At 39.1% G+C, this 15,087-nt stretch overlaps 1 protein-coding gene across 1 annotated transcript; it reads right to left on the bottom strand.

Moving 5' to 3' along the window:
- Nucleotides 1–1,871: 1,871 nt before the first annotated feature.
- Nucleotides 1,872–3,512, bottom strand: LOC133991763 (E3 ubiquitin-protein ligase TRIM21-like). Its single transcript, XM_062430308.1, has one exon. The coding sequence runs from the start codon at nt 3,510–3,512 to the stop codon at nt 1,872–1,874; it is 1,641 nt and encodes a 546-aa protein (XP_062286292.1).
- Between the last annotated feature and the right edge of the window lie 11,575 nt (nt 3,513–15,087).

Here is a 15,087-nt window from a genome sequence, read left to right as displayed (position 1 = left end):
GTCAAACTTGGACTACCTGTGTCTCAGTGAAACCTGGCTTCATAATAATACTCCAACAAACATGATAACCCTGGCTATGTTTGCTAAAGGAAGGACAGAACGTCTGGCACGGGAGGGAGTGTTATTAAATGCAGCTTAATATTTTTTAATATTTTGCTCTGAATGTAGTTTTATCAACTCAGTCTACTTTCAGGTTTTGTGGTTCAGTATAATCATCCATCACGTTTCTTTTTACAATGATCTGCATTCAAGAAAATAATTGATTACCATACTGAGAATATAAGATATAGTCTATACAGTTAATATAGTTAAAGTCTGTGTAAAGTAAGAATAAATATGTGTTCTGAGTTTGACATACCACAGAAAAGTGTGTCATTAACAACCCTGCCAAATTTGAATGATAAAAAAAATCGCCAAATATATTAAATTAGTCTTCAAAGTTGTGTAAAATCCATAGACTTGTATAGAGATGGAAGTCCTTTTGACAACAAAACGGTCGCCCCCTGGTGGCCTTTTGATAGAATGCAGTTTAAAGTTACTTCCGCATTGGCCTCATTTCAGAGGACCAGAACTCCCCGCCCCCTACCAAGTGTCACCTGTCAATCAAAGTCACCATCTCTACCAGAAAAAACGACGCTAGGTTTGAGAGCTTTCTGCTGCTAACTCAGCTGCTAACTCAGCTGCTAACTCAGCTACTAGCTCAGCGGCTAGCTCAGATGCTAGCTCGGCGGCTAGCTCCGCGGCTAACTCGGCGGCTAGCTCGGCAGCTAACTCAACTAACTGGCTAACTGTAGACTGTAGTAGTAGTAGTGTGCGCTGAATGTATTTATACCACTACAGCAGCAGGGGCGGGTCTGAAAATCACTAAATCCTTCACAGTTTGTGAAGTCTAGCTCCACAATTCAAATCTAAATGGTTGAAATGCTTTTTACACCTTTTTTTAGAAATACATTTATGACCTATTTAATGTGTTTAGAAGAATATGTCTGAATTCACTTTACACAGTCTTTAAAAACATGTCTAAATACAATTTCCAACAAATGGTTAATATGTTAACAAATTATAATTTAATAACAGGAGTATCTGACCACAACAAGCCATTGGCTGTAAGAAAACGATTGAAAAAATGTCTCAAGACACATTCCTGTAAAATACTAAAATATATAAAAATAGGAATCCCTAAAATGAAAAATAGACAGATGGAAAATGATATTAGAGATATTAATTGGGACTATATACAGTGCAAATAGATGATGTTAACATGTCTTGCAACTCATTGAATAGTCGACAAATACACCATGAAAATGAAACATTCACAAAGGAATACGCTTCTACTCTGGTTAAATAGTGATATCTAGAAAAAAATTTGATCTCGCTCTTAGTACAGCATTGTCAAGTAGATTGTCCACTGATTTGCTTATCTACAAAGGAAATAAAGTGACAGTGGTTTTAAGAAAGGCAAATGCTTTATATTGCCCTCAACTAATAGAGGAAGCCAAAAGAAATTCTGCATCCCATTACATCAGAGAGGTTAATGAAACTAAAATCAGCAAAATAATAGAGAAGTTATCAAGCTCACAGGACAAAAATATGTTCAACTTGGACACAGCCTTTATTAAGCAGCATAGTTCCTCTATCATAAAACCACTGACTCATTTAATTAACCTTTCCATTACATCTGGTAAATATCCAGATCAATGGAAAAAAAGCTGACACTGACCAGGTTTGCAATTATTGTCCAATCTCTGTTCTTCTTGCAATGCTGAAGGTTTCGGAAAAAGTTGTGTCAGAACAGCTGACCCATGACTGTTTGTATATGTGCTCTCACCAAAAACAGTGACATATTTTATGACATAAAACAAATGATTATGCTACGCAGTGTGATTGACAGGACAGATGATCAGAGGGGCGGAGTATTTACCACCTTCATTATTACAGGGACTGAAGTATTGGTAGAGTTTCTCAGTGAAGCAGCCAGTAAAGGAGTAGATAAGAGCTGCAGCATCTACGTCATAAAAGGAGACCAGACCCTCCTCATAATCCACAAACACCCCCACCTTCTGAGGACGAGACTTCAGAGAGAGACGGACTGCAGGGCCAGCAAGAGCTTTATACTCATTTCCATTTCTCAAACATATAGTCCAGTAACCATACTGAGGTCTCAGCGTAATGCTTCCCTTCCTGTTGATCGACTCTCTGGCCACTCCTAAATCCCATTCAGTCTTCTCTTTGACCTGAACCTCAAAGTAAAATCTGCCTGAAGACAAACTCTGCTTTCCTAACACACTTACACAATAAGAAAATCTCTCCGGGTTGTCTGGGACAATCTTCCACACATCACCACAGTTTACTTGTTTCCCATCATCAGACAGGATGAGTTTAGGATGTGCTGTATCAGGATCAAGAGTCACATCCACTGCATACTGCTGGACCCTCTTCAGCTCAACCTCAGCAAGCAGCTTCTTCATCTGTTTACTGAGCGTCTTCTCCAGCTGAGTCACAGCTCTCACCACAGTCCCCTCATATGATGGTGGACGGACGCTGAGATCTGTCCAGTCTTTGGTGGGTGGAGCAGCTTTCAGGGACGAGAAGTTTTGGAGGAGGTGGAGGTGGTCTTCAGAGTGTGAGAGCTTCTCCACCTCAGAGCTTCTCTTCTTCAGCTCAGAGATTTCCTGTTCCAGCTCTTTGATGAAGTCTTCAGCCTGTTTCTCTGTTGTTCTTTGCTTCTCTTCAATCGTCTCATTGAGCTCAATCAGGTTCCTCTCAACAGACTCCATCAGAGTGATGAAGACATGAACACCTTCTGCTTTCTTTCTGTCTGCAGCTTCCTCATTGAGTTCAACTGAGTGTTTGATCTCTTGAATCTTCAGTCGTCTCTTCTGGATCATCTCCTTAATTTCAGCCTCTGTCTTCCCCAGCTCTGCCTTCTTTCCTTCATATTCGTCTTTCAGAGGAACAAACTCATGTGTCTTGTGGTCTAAAACAGAGCAGAGCATGCAGACACATGTCTGGTCGGTCTTACAGAACAGCTCCAGAGGTTTATCGTGCTTCATACACATCCTGTCTTCCAGGTTCTCCACAGGGTCGATCAGCTGATGTCTTTTCAGACGTGAAGCTGTCAGATGAGGCTCCAGGTGAGTCTCACAGTAGGAGGTCAGACACACCAGACAGGACTTCAGGGCCTTCAGTTTGGTTCCAGTACAGACGTCACAGGGAACTTCTGGTTTGGCAGCTTGTTGCTCTGAACTGCTGCTGCTGGCTTTCTGTTGAGCTTCCTGTCTGAACTGAGAAACCATCTCAGAGATGAAAGTGTTGATGTGAAGTTCAGGTCTTGTGTAGAAAACCTTTTTACACAGTGGACACAGGTACTGGACATTACTGTTCCAGTGTTCATTGATGCAGTTTTTGCAGAAGTTGTGTCCACATGGTGTGGTGACTGGATCAGTGAACACATCCAGACAGATGGAGCACAGAAACTGATCTTCAGATCTCAGACAGCTGGCAGCAGACATATCTACACATGTAGAGTGAAAAACAAAATACACATTAGTTGTGTTTAAGTTTAAATTATTTGTTCAAAAAGAAATAAGGATAGTTGCATTAATTGCAATTGTATTGAATATAATCTGATTTAGGCAAAGTATGTTTGAATGATAGTTTCCCTTTTATTGATAAGGATGTGAACAGATAGCAACTGTGATCATTTAAGTCATGCTGGCAAGTTTAAACAGTTCCACAAGGCTGCATGGTGAGTTTCAAGGTGTTTACTTTGATGATGTGTTTTATGTGTGCTTGTTTGCATAAGCAAATAAGAGATTCATCTGCAATTCTTTATCTAACAGCTCATTGTTGTTCTGTCTCTTTGTAATATTCTTCCATAAAATACTGATCCACTGACAACACAGCACAGAATGTAAATATCCATGTTGTGTAGACTAACAGGGAAGTTAGTGTGAAACTAAACAAAACTTCAAACCACAGAAATTCAGTTATAAGTTACAAATGTCCTGAGAACTGACAAAGAGAGACTGATCAAACCAATTCATAAACAAATTGGTTTTCCCTTAAGTTATATTGTCACCAAAATAAATAAATATGATCAGTTGTACTCACCAGTGTTTGGCAGAGACTCTGCTGTGTTGTTGAGAAAGACTTGATGAACTCAGTTTCATTTATATTTGGACAGAAGTGGAGAGACTCGACTGCAGCTCTGCTGTCCTCTGATTAATGTTAAGTTTCATTTGTGGTGTGTGATATTGAACCTGTCTCTCTGGTCTTTCCAGTATGTCTCCTCCTCTTACTTCAGCTCTCTCTGATATCATGAGAGAGCTGCTCATGATATCAGAGAGATATCATGCTCTCTCTGATATCAGATTAACAGGTTTTTACCAAATTAGGTTCGGTTTCTAACAGGTGGACTTGTGAAAAGGTCTTACTCACCATAGCTGATAATTTGAGGTTTTCAAAAAGGTGCTCAAAAAACAAACCCTGATTTTAGATTTAGTTTTGCCACAAAGTTTTCAGTTTTCATGAAACTACTAACTTATTTTTCTCTATTACACCTTGCACTGGGAAACCTTACTGAAATTGAAGCATTATTAACATTATGCAAGTCGCTGTCTGCCATTGTCTGTTATGTTGTTGCCATCATCACTACTGCATTGCATTGCTTGCATACTGCAATATTTCCCTGGAAAGAGTATGCAAAAAAACAGTATGTAAAAAAACCTCACATAATGTTTTAGCATACTAGCATGTGTGGAGTCTCAGACATACAGTAGTAAGTGATCCCCTGTTGAGCTGTGGTGGAAGTATAGTAACAAAAAGAGGAACTTTGACACTAAAAACTCTGTAACGTTGAAACATAGAAGACTTGATTTGACTCATTTGGACGACTGAAACTTCATATTAGCTTCAGATCAACTTTTAAATCCATGTTTCCACAGAAGGAGGACTGTGGGTTTAGTCCTCCATCACTTCCATTGTAAACATTATGAAGGGATCTTCTAATGGTCAGTATGAACAGGAGGAATGATTCCAGACAGATAAACACACTTCACGTTAATTTGGACTAACCACTGGGCTCGGAGCTGAGAGCCACAGACAGTACTGAGACTTTACTCTGGTTAAACAGCTGCCACTTCAGGCTCTATTTCAACACTTCTGTTTTCTTGTTGCTAATTTTTTTCCATTGTCAGCTGTGTTCCCTTTACCCAACCAGATCTGGTGGGTGTTGTTCATCACTGTCCAGTCTGATTCATCAGTCCAGCCTGAAATAGACAAATCTCGGTCTGTGTTTGGAGTGTTTTGTTTTCACTTCCTCTTTCTTAGCCATAAGCTGTAGTCCTGAACATGCAGACATGGTTTTAGAATAGTGTAGATATCGTGTGAAAAGGGTTGACTGTTTGCGAAAACTTAATTCACAAAACAGAATTCATCCTTTTCTGCATATGACATGTTTAACAGTTTCTTTACTCCAGATTAAACACAGTGAACTGCTTTCTATGTAATGCTTTGCTCAGCACAAAGGTCGCTGATTGATGCATAATTGATCTTTCCCAGGTGGCATAAAGCCTCAGAGTCTGCACTAGTACTTTTCATTAGAACCACAATGACTGATTTCACTGGACAACACCATTAAAGCACAGAAGAAGAACTTTCCTGTGACTGTCAGGACTTGACCTCATTTTCTGCAGCAGCTCAGTGTCACTGTTTTATTAAACTTTGTCTGAGTTTGTTTGAACATGTTTCAGAGATGTATGGAAACAAGGACGGGTCCATCCCTGCCACCTTTGAGATCCTCTACATGATTGGTTGGAAGCCTCATGACTCACAGGTGAGACGGATGTTCTCCAACAACAAACAAGAGTTGTGTGTTTAACAAAGTCTTTATTTATTTTATCTTTGTCTTCAATTTTGGTGCCAAGCAGTAACTGGTATAGTGTTTTTGCACTGCATTTCCCAGAGTTCACTTGTCTTTTAAACAGTCTGGGTAGGATTAATGTGTTGTTCATTGAATTTCTGTATCTGTTTATATTTTTATAGCTGGTTATGATAAATACCCAGATCTTCTCTCTCTGTTCATTCCAAATAACCCAGAAACAGGAAATAAATATCAAATCAGGTCTATCAGTGTAACTGTTGTTAATTAATCCATTAAATGTTTTTTTGTTTTTTTCATCAGGCCAAACCAGTGTCGTTAGGGGATTTGTCAAAGATCAGCCAGCCAACCAACACAAAGAAGGCATAGAAACATCTGAGTCACTGATCAGCTGACACACTGAAGATTGTAAATACTATATATTTTATTTAAACACCTGTTTTGTAGTTAGGTTAAATATAAGTGATGTGTTGTAACATTATTCTCTGGAAATAAAGCTGAACAGAGAATGCAGAGTGTGGTATTTTTTAACAGGAAGTTCATTTTTAGAAATGCTCAACCACTGGTTTAATTTTTAAAAAAACCTTGAGCCATTTACCCACATGGTGGTTAGATTGATGGAAAATGGATTTTATTTAGCAAAAACAATCACACTTGTTGAGTAGTTGAACTTTTTGGACCGCAGCCACAATTAGCAGAATGTTGTCTCGGTCAGAGTTCAAACAATCATCTTTCTTCTTCTTCATTTCTGCCCGTCACATTTATTAGTCACAACAAGTTCCTCTCAGATAAAAAGGGCAGTGTTTGTGGTTCGTGCTGCTTTACATGACGAGGTTCACCGGTCGCAGAGATGTTTCTTTACCTCTATTTTCTCCTTGCTGGATGTATCTGTTACAGCTGTTCTGGTAAGAAAATCTAGTCTGTCAGCCTTTTATTGACATTTATAGAAGGGTTTGGTATCAGTGCTCAGTCTATTCAAAGATGTGTAGTCCTTTAAACCCATAATATCTACAATTCCTCAAATATTGACGGTAACTTTTATAAGCAGAGTCTGTGACAGATTTAAAAATTCAGAAAAAGTGACCCAGTTTCATTCTAAAAATCACAAACCAATTTTGTGCAGTCTTCTACGGTGGAGTATTAGGGCCAGGCAAAAAAAAAAGGCAAGAAAATGAAGTGGTGCAACTGTATTCGTAACTGATAAATGTAACTTTTTTCTTTTTTTTTTCCTTGTGCCGGACTTTTTTTTTTTTTTTGCCTGGCCCTAATACTCCGTCATATGGTCTTCAGTATGAAAGAGTTGTTTTTTAGTTGTTTTTTTTAAAGAACTCATATAACACTGTAAAATTGATGGAAGACCTCAGATATTAATTAAAATACTACTATATATGAAGCTGGTCCTGGTTGTAAAGTGCGGAGACTGGAAGATATAATGGAGAAAAAAAACCTAATTTATGCAAAAGTTATAAATCACATTATAATGTAATCATCAAATATATAATGAAACTATACAGGTTGTGGTATTTTTGGGAATGTGTTCCTTTTCAAGAGTTTTGGGTCGATGTATTCCCAGCCAGCATGTCCATATGGGCCCCATAAAGGGTTAAATTTTGGCTGCAATATGAGTCCCAAGTGGGTTTGTCCACAGTTTCCATGGTGGCCCCATCTGTGTTTGCCCATATGGACTTCGAGTGGGTTCTGACTGGGTTTCAGGTGAGGCCCAACCGGTGAGACCCATGTAGATCCCATATGTTTGCCCATATGGGGTCTAAGTGGGGTCAGAATGGATCTTAAATGGGGCCCATTTAGGCAGCCCACATGGGCTTCACATGTGGGGCCCTTGTTTCTGAAACAATATGGGGCCCATACGATTTGCCTTGTTTATGCCCATGCCCACTCAGCCCACTTACAACCCTTATGGGGCTCATACAGTCAGCCCTTGTGGTCTTCACGTGGGCCCCATGTTACTGAAATCATGTGGGACCCACACAATTTGCCCAGTTCACGCCCATGCCCAATCAGTACCCACGTAGCCCACATTTAACCCATGTTGGGCCCACATGGACATGCTGGCTGGGTTCCAGTATGATTAGCACTGTGACCCAGTCTGAATTAAGCCTGATGCAGTACTTTGTATAATAAGGTATAAACTCACAACATAGTAAGTGGTTGTTACAGGCTTTTGCTATTATCACAGAATGAAATGTTCTATAAATGGAGAGATAGTTCCACTTCCTCAATTCAAGACTTTAAATAGTTAAAGTCAAAGGAGTCTTTTATATTAATATACAGGCTCTTTGAATTCTGGAAGTTTAGATGTTGTACTGTAGTCGCCTTTATTACCAACTGTGACCTAAAGACTTTAATGGGATGCATGTAATTCCATGCATCATCTGCATCTTATGCACTTGTTGTGGTTCTTTTTGTATTGTATTGTTCATTATGTCTTTGTTTTAATCTTTATATATTTATAACATGTTATTGTGTTGGTCCCTACATCTTTTGTTCCCTCCTGTAACGCACTTTGTGACTCGTGTCTGTGAAAAGTGCTGTACAAATACATTTTCTTCTTCTTCTTCATTTCTGCCCGTCACATTTATTAGTCACAACAAGTTCCTCTCAGATAAATAGGGCAGTGTTTGTGTTTCGTGCTGCTTTACATGACGAGGTTCACCGGTCGCAGAGATGTTTCTTTACCTCTATTTTCTCCTTGCTGGATGTATCTGTCACAGCTGTTCTGGTAAGAAAATCTAGTCTGTCAGCCTTTTATTGACATTTATAGAGAGTTTTGGTGCAAGATGTGAACAGTAAGATGCATTAATTTACCTTCTATTTATCTAGCAAGAGTAAAGGTACATACATCTTGTTCATATAAAGATCAGTTTCTAATTATTTCCAATGACTATCAGTAAAACAATTCAAAACAAACAATAATCATGTGTGAGTAATAACAGATTGATGTAGAAGCCCTTTTAAACACATAATATCTACAATTTCTCAAATATTGTGGGTAACTTTTAGAAGCAGAGTGATCCAGTTTTATTTTAAACCAATTTTAAACCAATTCTGTGCCGTCTTCAGTATGAAAACAATTCATGAAACACTGTAAATATGATGGAAGACCTCAGATATAAATTAAAATACTACTATATATAAAGCTGGTTGTAAAGAATTACTCAAAGACTGGAAGATATAATATAACAATATGTAATGACATTATACAGGTTATGGTTTTTTTTTGGATTGTGTTTTCTCTCTTTTCAAGAGTTTTGAGTTGATGTATTTCTGAGAATTAGTGTTGGAAGTGGCTTAAGCCTGATGCAGCACTTTGTATAGTAAGGGTTTGCACACAACATGGTAAACGGATGAGCCAGCGTGTTGCTGTTATCACAGAGTGAAATGTTCTATAGATGGAGAGATAGTTCCACTTCCTCAATTCAAGACTGGACGAATGCACTTCTGCAAATGGTTAAACTAAAAAGAGTCTTTTGTCACATCCTGTTGTAGCTCGTGTTTTATTTTGAAGTTATTCTCCCTTTGTATATTTTGTTAGTTTTACTTCCTGTGTTTCCCCTGCCTTAGTTGATGTCCTCATGTGTTTCACTCACCTGTGTCCTGTTTTGTTATTACCTCATGTGTATATAGGTTTTGGTTTTCAGTTCAGTCTTGGTCCGAGTCTCTGTGTTATTTTGCCTGTGTTCATTCACCTTGTGGTTATTTGTAAGTTTCTCTTGTGTTGGCGATAAAATGCATTATCCAGACTCTGTCAGCCTGCAGTCTGTGTTTGGGTCCACCTGCTCCGCACTCCGTGACATCTTTTACATTAATATACAGGCTCTCTGAACTCTAGAAGTTTAGGTGTAGTATTTTATTAAAAACTATTATTTATTTTATTTATTTAAAACTGTGTAAATGTTTGATTAGTTGTTTATATTAGATATGAGTATCATGTATGTTGTAAAATCTACAAAAAATATGATAAGTACACACAGTTGCTCAGATGAGCTGTTGTGATGATGTTACTGTACAGCGGAGCAAACAGCCCGGCCTTCATCATGCCTTCTGTCCTATTCTGAGTATTTGATTGATTTATTTATTGATATTAGTAGTTTATAATTTCTTTCAGAACTTTTGACAGCTTGCCAGTTTCCCCCATTTTATGTGAGCTAAATAACTCATTAGCCGGGCAGTTTTACGAATGCCTCGTCTAAACGTACACAGCAAACTGCATAATTCAAACAGCCTTATAGACTGTTACAAACTAATATTTAATTTAATTAATCCAATGTTTGAATAACCTTTAATAATATATGTGATGAAAGAGAACAATAGCTTGATACTGACAGGCAATTGAATTTAAACAAAACTGTAAATTTTGAATTTATCTAAGACATTGCATTTTTTTCCACCCCTCAGTTCAGCCTCTGCCTGAGGCCGTATTAGCTCCTGTCTCTTTAAGAACCCCCCCCCCCCCCCCGTTTGATGAGCCCACTCTGTTCCAATTGGTCAGCTTCAGGAAGCTTCCTCTGGCTCCGCAGACTACGTAAACTAGCTTTTGTAGCAGGATTTAACTTCTTTTTCTCCTTCTTTACTTCAAAAATGTTAAACATCTAACATCCATCCTTAGCAACCGCCTTAGCAACCACCTTAGAACTATGACCATGTTTATTATCCAACATCATCACAGGATTAAAATAACAGAAAAGCAGCATAATAAAACATAATATGTCCCATATAAGTGTTGGAAAGGAGACTCTTACTATCACAGACTAACACAGTGTGTACTGGGTGTTTATACAGATGTAAAGAACATATATAGGTAATAAAAAGAAAAGTTGAACAAAAACTAAATGTGTTACTAATTTCTGTCTTCTTTTTATAACTTTACAGTGACTCAAATCTCAAAGACTGTGCTGAAGGGTACGGTGGCTCAGCTGCCCTGTCCACCTCCTCATCTTCCTCAGGGAGATGTGACATGGAGCCGCTACATGGGTGGTCAAAAGGTGATTCTTGTCACAATCAAAAATGGTCAAGAGAGCATCCCAGATAAACGTTACGGCTCCCTTGCAGATGGTTCACTGGTTATAACAAAGGTCAAAATCAATGATTCTATGATGTATCTCTGTAATGGAAAACAGATATATCTGCAAGTGACCACAGATCCCAACATGTTGGTTCCCAGTGCTCGGCCAAAAGATGGAAATGTAGCAGTCACACCAGTAAATGACAGACCGAGTTTTGGTCTCGGACCAGGCCAGGACGGAGAAGCTGCAGCAGAAGACCAACAATCCTCAGACTTTTGGAAAGTAGCTGTTGGTGCAGTCATTGGTGCTGCACTGGTGATTTTGACTGCTTTAATTCTGAGATTTTACTTGAAAAAGAGAACAGAGAGAAACACCAACAAGAACAAACCTGTCCCAGAGGTGATTTATGAGGAGATCGAAACCATGCCACCAAGGATGGACTCTGATGTTGAATGTCCGTATTACTGGGCCAGCATCAGTGAAACACCAAGCACCTCCACACCACCACCAGCTGATAATCTGTACTCCACTGTTAACAAGCTGAGGACTAAAGAGTGCAGCAATCAGGAGTATGTGTATTCCCTCGCCCAAAATCCACTGCAGAAAGACTGAATCATCAAATCTCAGTATTCGTGGTGACTGTCACTGTTTTTCTTGCAACGTTACGAAATTCAGCCCGTTTATCTGTCACACTTCATAGTCTGAGAAATAAAAATATGAAGTGTCTATATTCTTAAGTTCCCATCTGTGTAATGTCCTCTTTTTATTGTATATTTGCTAGTGTAGAGAGGTTGCTGGTGTAGATACTGCAGATACAAATAGTCTAAAATCAGAATAATGTACAAGAATATAATGTTTCTTTCCACTGGCTGTGTTGTGCCTTTTATTTTTGATTATTAATATTTTGATTTTCATGCCTTGGTCTCAACTTGTGTGTCATTGTGACAATTCTCCCTGAACTGTGCAGCTTTATTATTCTCATTAACTGTGAAAATGACTCCCATTCATCCCTTTATCACAGCTGTGAGGTTCATTCAAAGTCTTTGCTGTTAAAGACACATACACCTCTGTCATTTTCATACATATAATTCCTGTTATGACTATCAACAGAATCAGTCTGCTCACAGTGTAAATATGGATCCAGAAAAGATTGTACTGAACAAATTAAAGTAGTATATGTGTAATAAAATCTGACTTTTTCATGATATAACTTCTACTTTGTTTTTTCTACATACACACAACCATTTGAACAATTTATTTTATATATTATTCGTATATATATGTTTGATACTAACATTGTCACAGTTTCCTGCATACCAGGATTGATGAATTGATGAGTCATTTGGTTCATTAAATGTCAGAAAATTGTGAAACATGTCGAAAACGTTCTTCAAAGCCCAAATAGACTTTGTCTGTTTTTTGTCCACAACACAAAGATATTCAGTTTATTGTTACAGCGGACTAAAGAAAGAATAAAATATTCATATTTAAGAAAACTGGAATCAGACAACAGGACTTTTTTTGCTCAGATTACAAATAATGAATAATTGAAATAGTTGGCATTTAATTTGATAGTTAATAGTCTTTACTGCAGGGGTGTCAAACACGTGGTCCTATGGGCCAGAACTGGCTCACCAATGGGTCCAATCCAGCCCACTGGATAACTTTGCAAAACATGAAAACTGTTCCAATGTCAATCAGGTGCTTAAGGCAGTTGCCGAAAGCGTAGCCTCAGCCATCAGCACCAGCAAGCACCATCAAGCTCCGAAGAGGGCAATCCCCTGCGCTCAGCCACAGACAACAACAGGCCTCCTCCACACAGCCTCTGACAGGCAGCTGCAGGTCGACCTGGGAAAGCAGCTGAAGTTCCCAGCACACATTGCAGCAACATTGCTCCGGCCAGACATGATCATTACCTCTGAAGCTTCAAAACACCTGATCATGCTGGAACTTACAGTGCCCTGGGAAGAGCGCATAGAGGAAGCTAATGAGAGGAAACGCGCCAAGTACCAGGAACTAGTGGAGGAGTGCAGGGGCAGAGGCTGGAGAACATTCTACGAGCCCATAGAGGTCGGCTGCAGAGGCTTTGCAGGACGTTCACTCTGCAAAGTCCTCTCTCGATTGGGCGTGACAGGAGCAGCCAAGAAGAGGGCCATTAAATCCGCAAGCGAAGCTGCAGAGAAAGCTACAAGGTGGCTTTGGATAAAGAGGGCTGATCTGTGGGTCGCTGCTGGGACGCAGGTTGGGGCTTGATCAACCCCGGCCAGGTCACCTGGGCGAGGGTGTATGTTGTGAGACCCGAAACACCTGTTGACCCCAGGTTACAACACTAATGATACGTCCCAGCGCATCCAGGTGATGTTTCTTGTAAATCAATGATATGTCATTTGATTTCTGATGTGCTCTGTGTTACAGTCAGAATCATTGTGAATAAGTGAGATTACAACTGTAGATATAAAGCATTTTGAGATCTGATTCACACATATATCTCTGGATCATTTCCCTGATATACTTTAAGTTTTTATTTGTTTCTTAATACTTACAATAAACACTGTCCTCGGTATTTGATTTCTTACTTCCCGTACTGATGCAGTACATCTCTTTGAACTCATGGTGGTGTATTGAGTGTCTCAACATGCACTACAAGTGTGAGGAGATGCATCAAACCAAATGTCACACCTGTCACGTTTTCTTTAGACACTGAACTGTGCACATACTTAAAAAGATGCATAGAAGGTTTGGAGTAAGGAGGGAGGGATGGAGGGAAGAAGGAAGGAAAGAAGGAAGGAAAGGAGGATGGAAGGAAGGAAGCAAGGAAGGAAGGATGGAAGGAAGTGAGGAAAGAAGTATGGAAGGAGGATGGAGCAAAGAAAGAGGGATGAGGGGAAGGAATGGAATATGAAGGAACAGTCAAAAGAGATGGGGTCAATTTGACCCGGGAGGACGACAGGAGGGTTAAATTGCCAAAAGGGCAGAATACTCATCTGTTATTCTCTCTAACAAAGATCAAATTTAGTCTATAGAAAACCCGGAAACTCGGTTGTCACTTGGCTCCTCATGAATATTCAAAATTATAAGAAAGAGGAAGGAAATGTTCTCATTAAATTTAAGCCTGATATCTGACTTCTGCTCACAGATCACAGACGACGAGCATCTGAACAGACAACATCTTTCTCTGCTGTAAATAGAACAGTTTACTGATATGACTTTTACATGTTGTTTACATTATTTGATGTATTTTTTATTGTCTCTGAACCCTCACAGAGAGATGAGAAGAGCAGCTATGAGTTTAACAGCAGCAGCGAGTGGATTTGTTGTCTTCCTTCTCTCTGTATCAGGTACTATATATCTACATTTACATTGTAGGACATTCAGGTTTGATGTATGTGTGATGCAGTGTGATGGATAACTTTAAAGAATAGTAAAAATAATATCAGTATTCACAGTTGAACACTGTATTAAGATGTTTAGATGTGTCTGCGTCATGAGTGGTTGGGGCCTGGCTGATATGGTTTGTCCTCCCTCGCTCCATAGATTATAAGAATCATACATATATAAACATGCATATGAATATATTCATAGTTCTATGATGGTACAGCAATGCACTGAGAATTTCATCTTGTCATGATGTTTAAAATCTGTTTGTTAATTTCTGCACTCTGCACTGTAGAGCTGGACAACTGTTTCAGCTGTTACAACTATAACAGTTGCCCCTCCCTGTGAAAACTATTTTAGCCGCTCTCAGTAGTTTCCAACACGTCATGTCCTGCATTTCTTTGTGGTTTTCACACTTTACTGAGCAGCAACTCCACCAAAGAGGAAACTAAGCAAGACAAACACAGACCCTCTAATAATTCAGTTTCTTCTTCTCTGTTCAGTAAAACCAAATTATTGTTCACAGCTTCAATAGATTTGTGTTCCTTCACTGCTACTTACATTCCTTTTTTTTCAGCCCTTCAGTTCAGCCTCTGTCTGAAACAGGCCGTTTTAGCTCCTGTCTCTTTTGAGTTTTTAATTCAAGGCAGCATTTCTACATACATTCACTTCAACTGTTAGAATGTTTATTATCCCACATAATAACAGGATAACAATAACAGAAACCAGCATAATAAAACATGATGTGTCCCCTATATTGTTGGAGAGGAGACTCACTATCACAGACTAACACAGTGTATGCTGGGT

This window comes from Scomber scombrus, chromosome 2, assembly GCF_963691925.1.
Source record: "Scomber scombrus chromosome 2, fScoSco1.1, whole genome shotgun sequence".
Taxonomy (NCBI): Eukaryota; Metazoa; Chordata; class Actinopteri; order Scombriformes; family Scombridae; genus Scomber; species Scomber scombrus.
The sequence above is the reverse complement of the archived record's forward strand: the minus strand, read 5'-3'. Positions and strand labels throughout refer to the sequence as shown.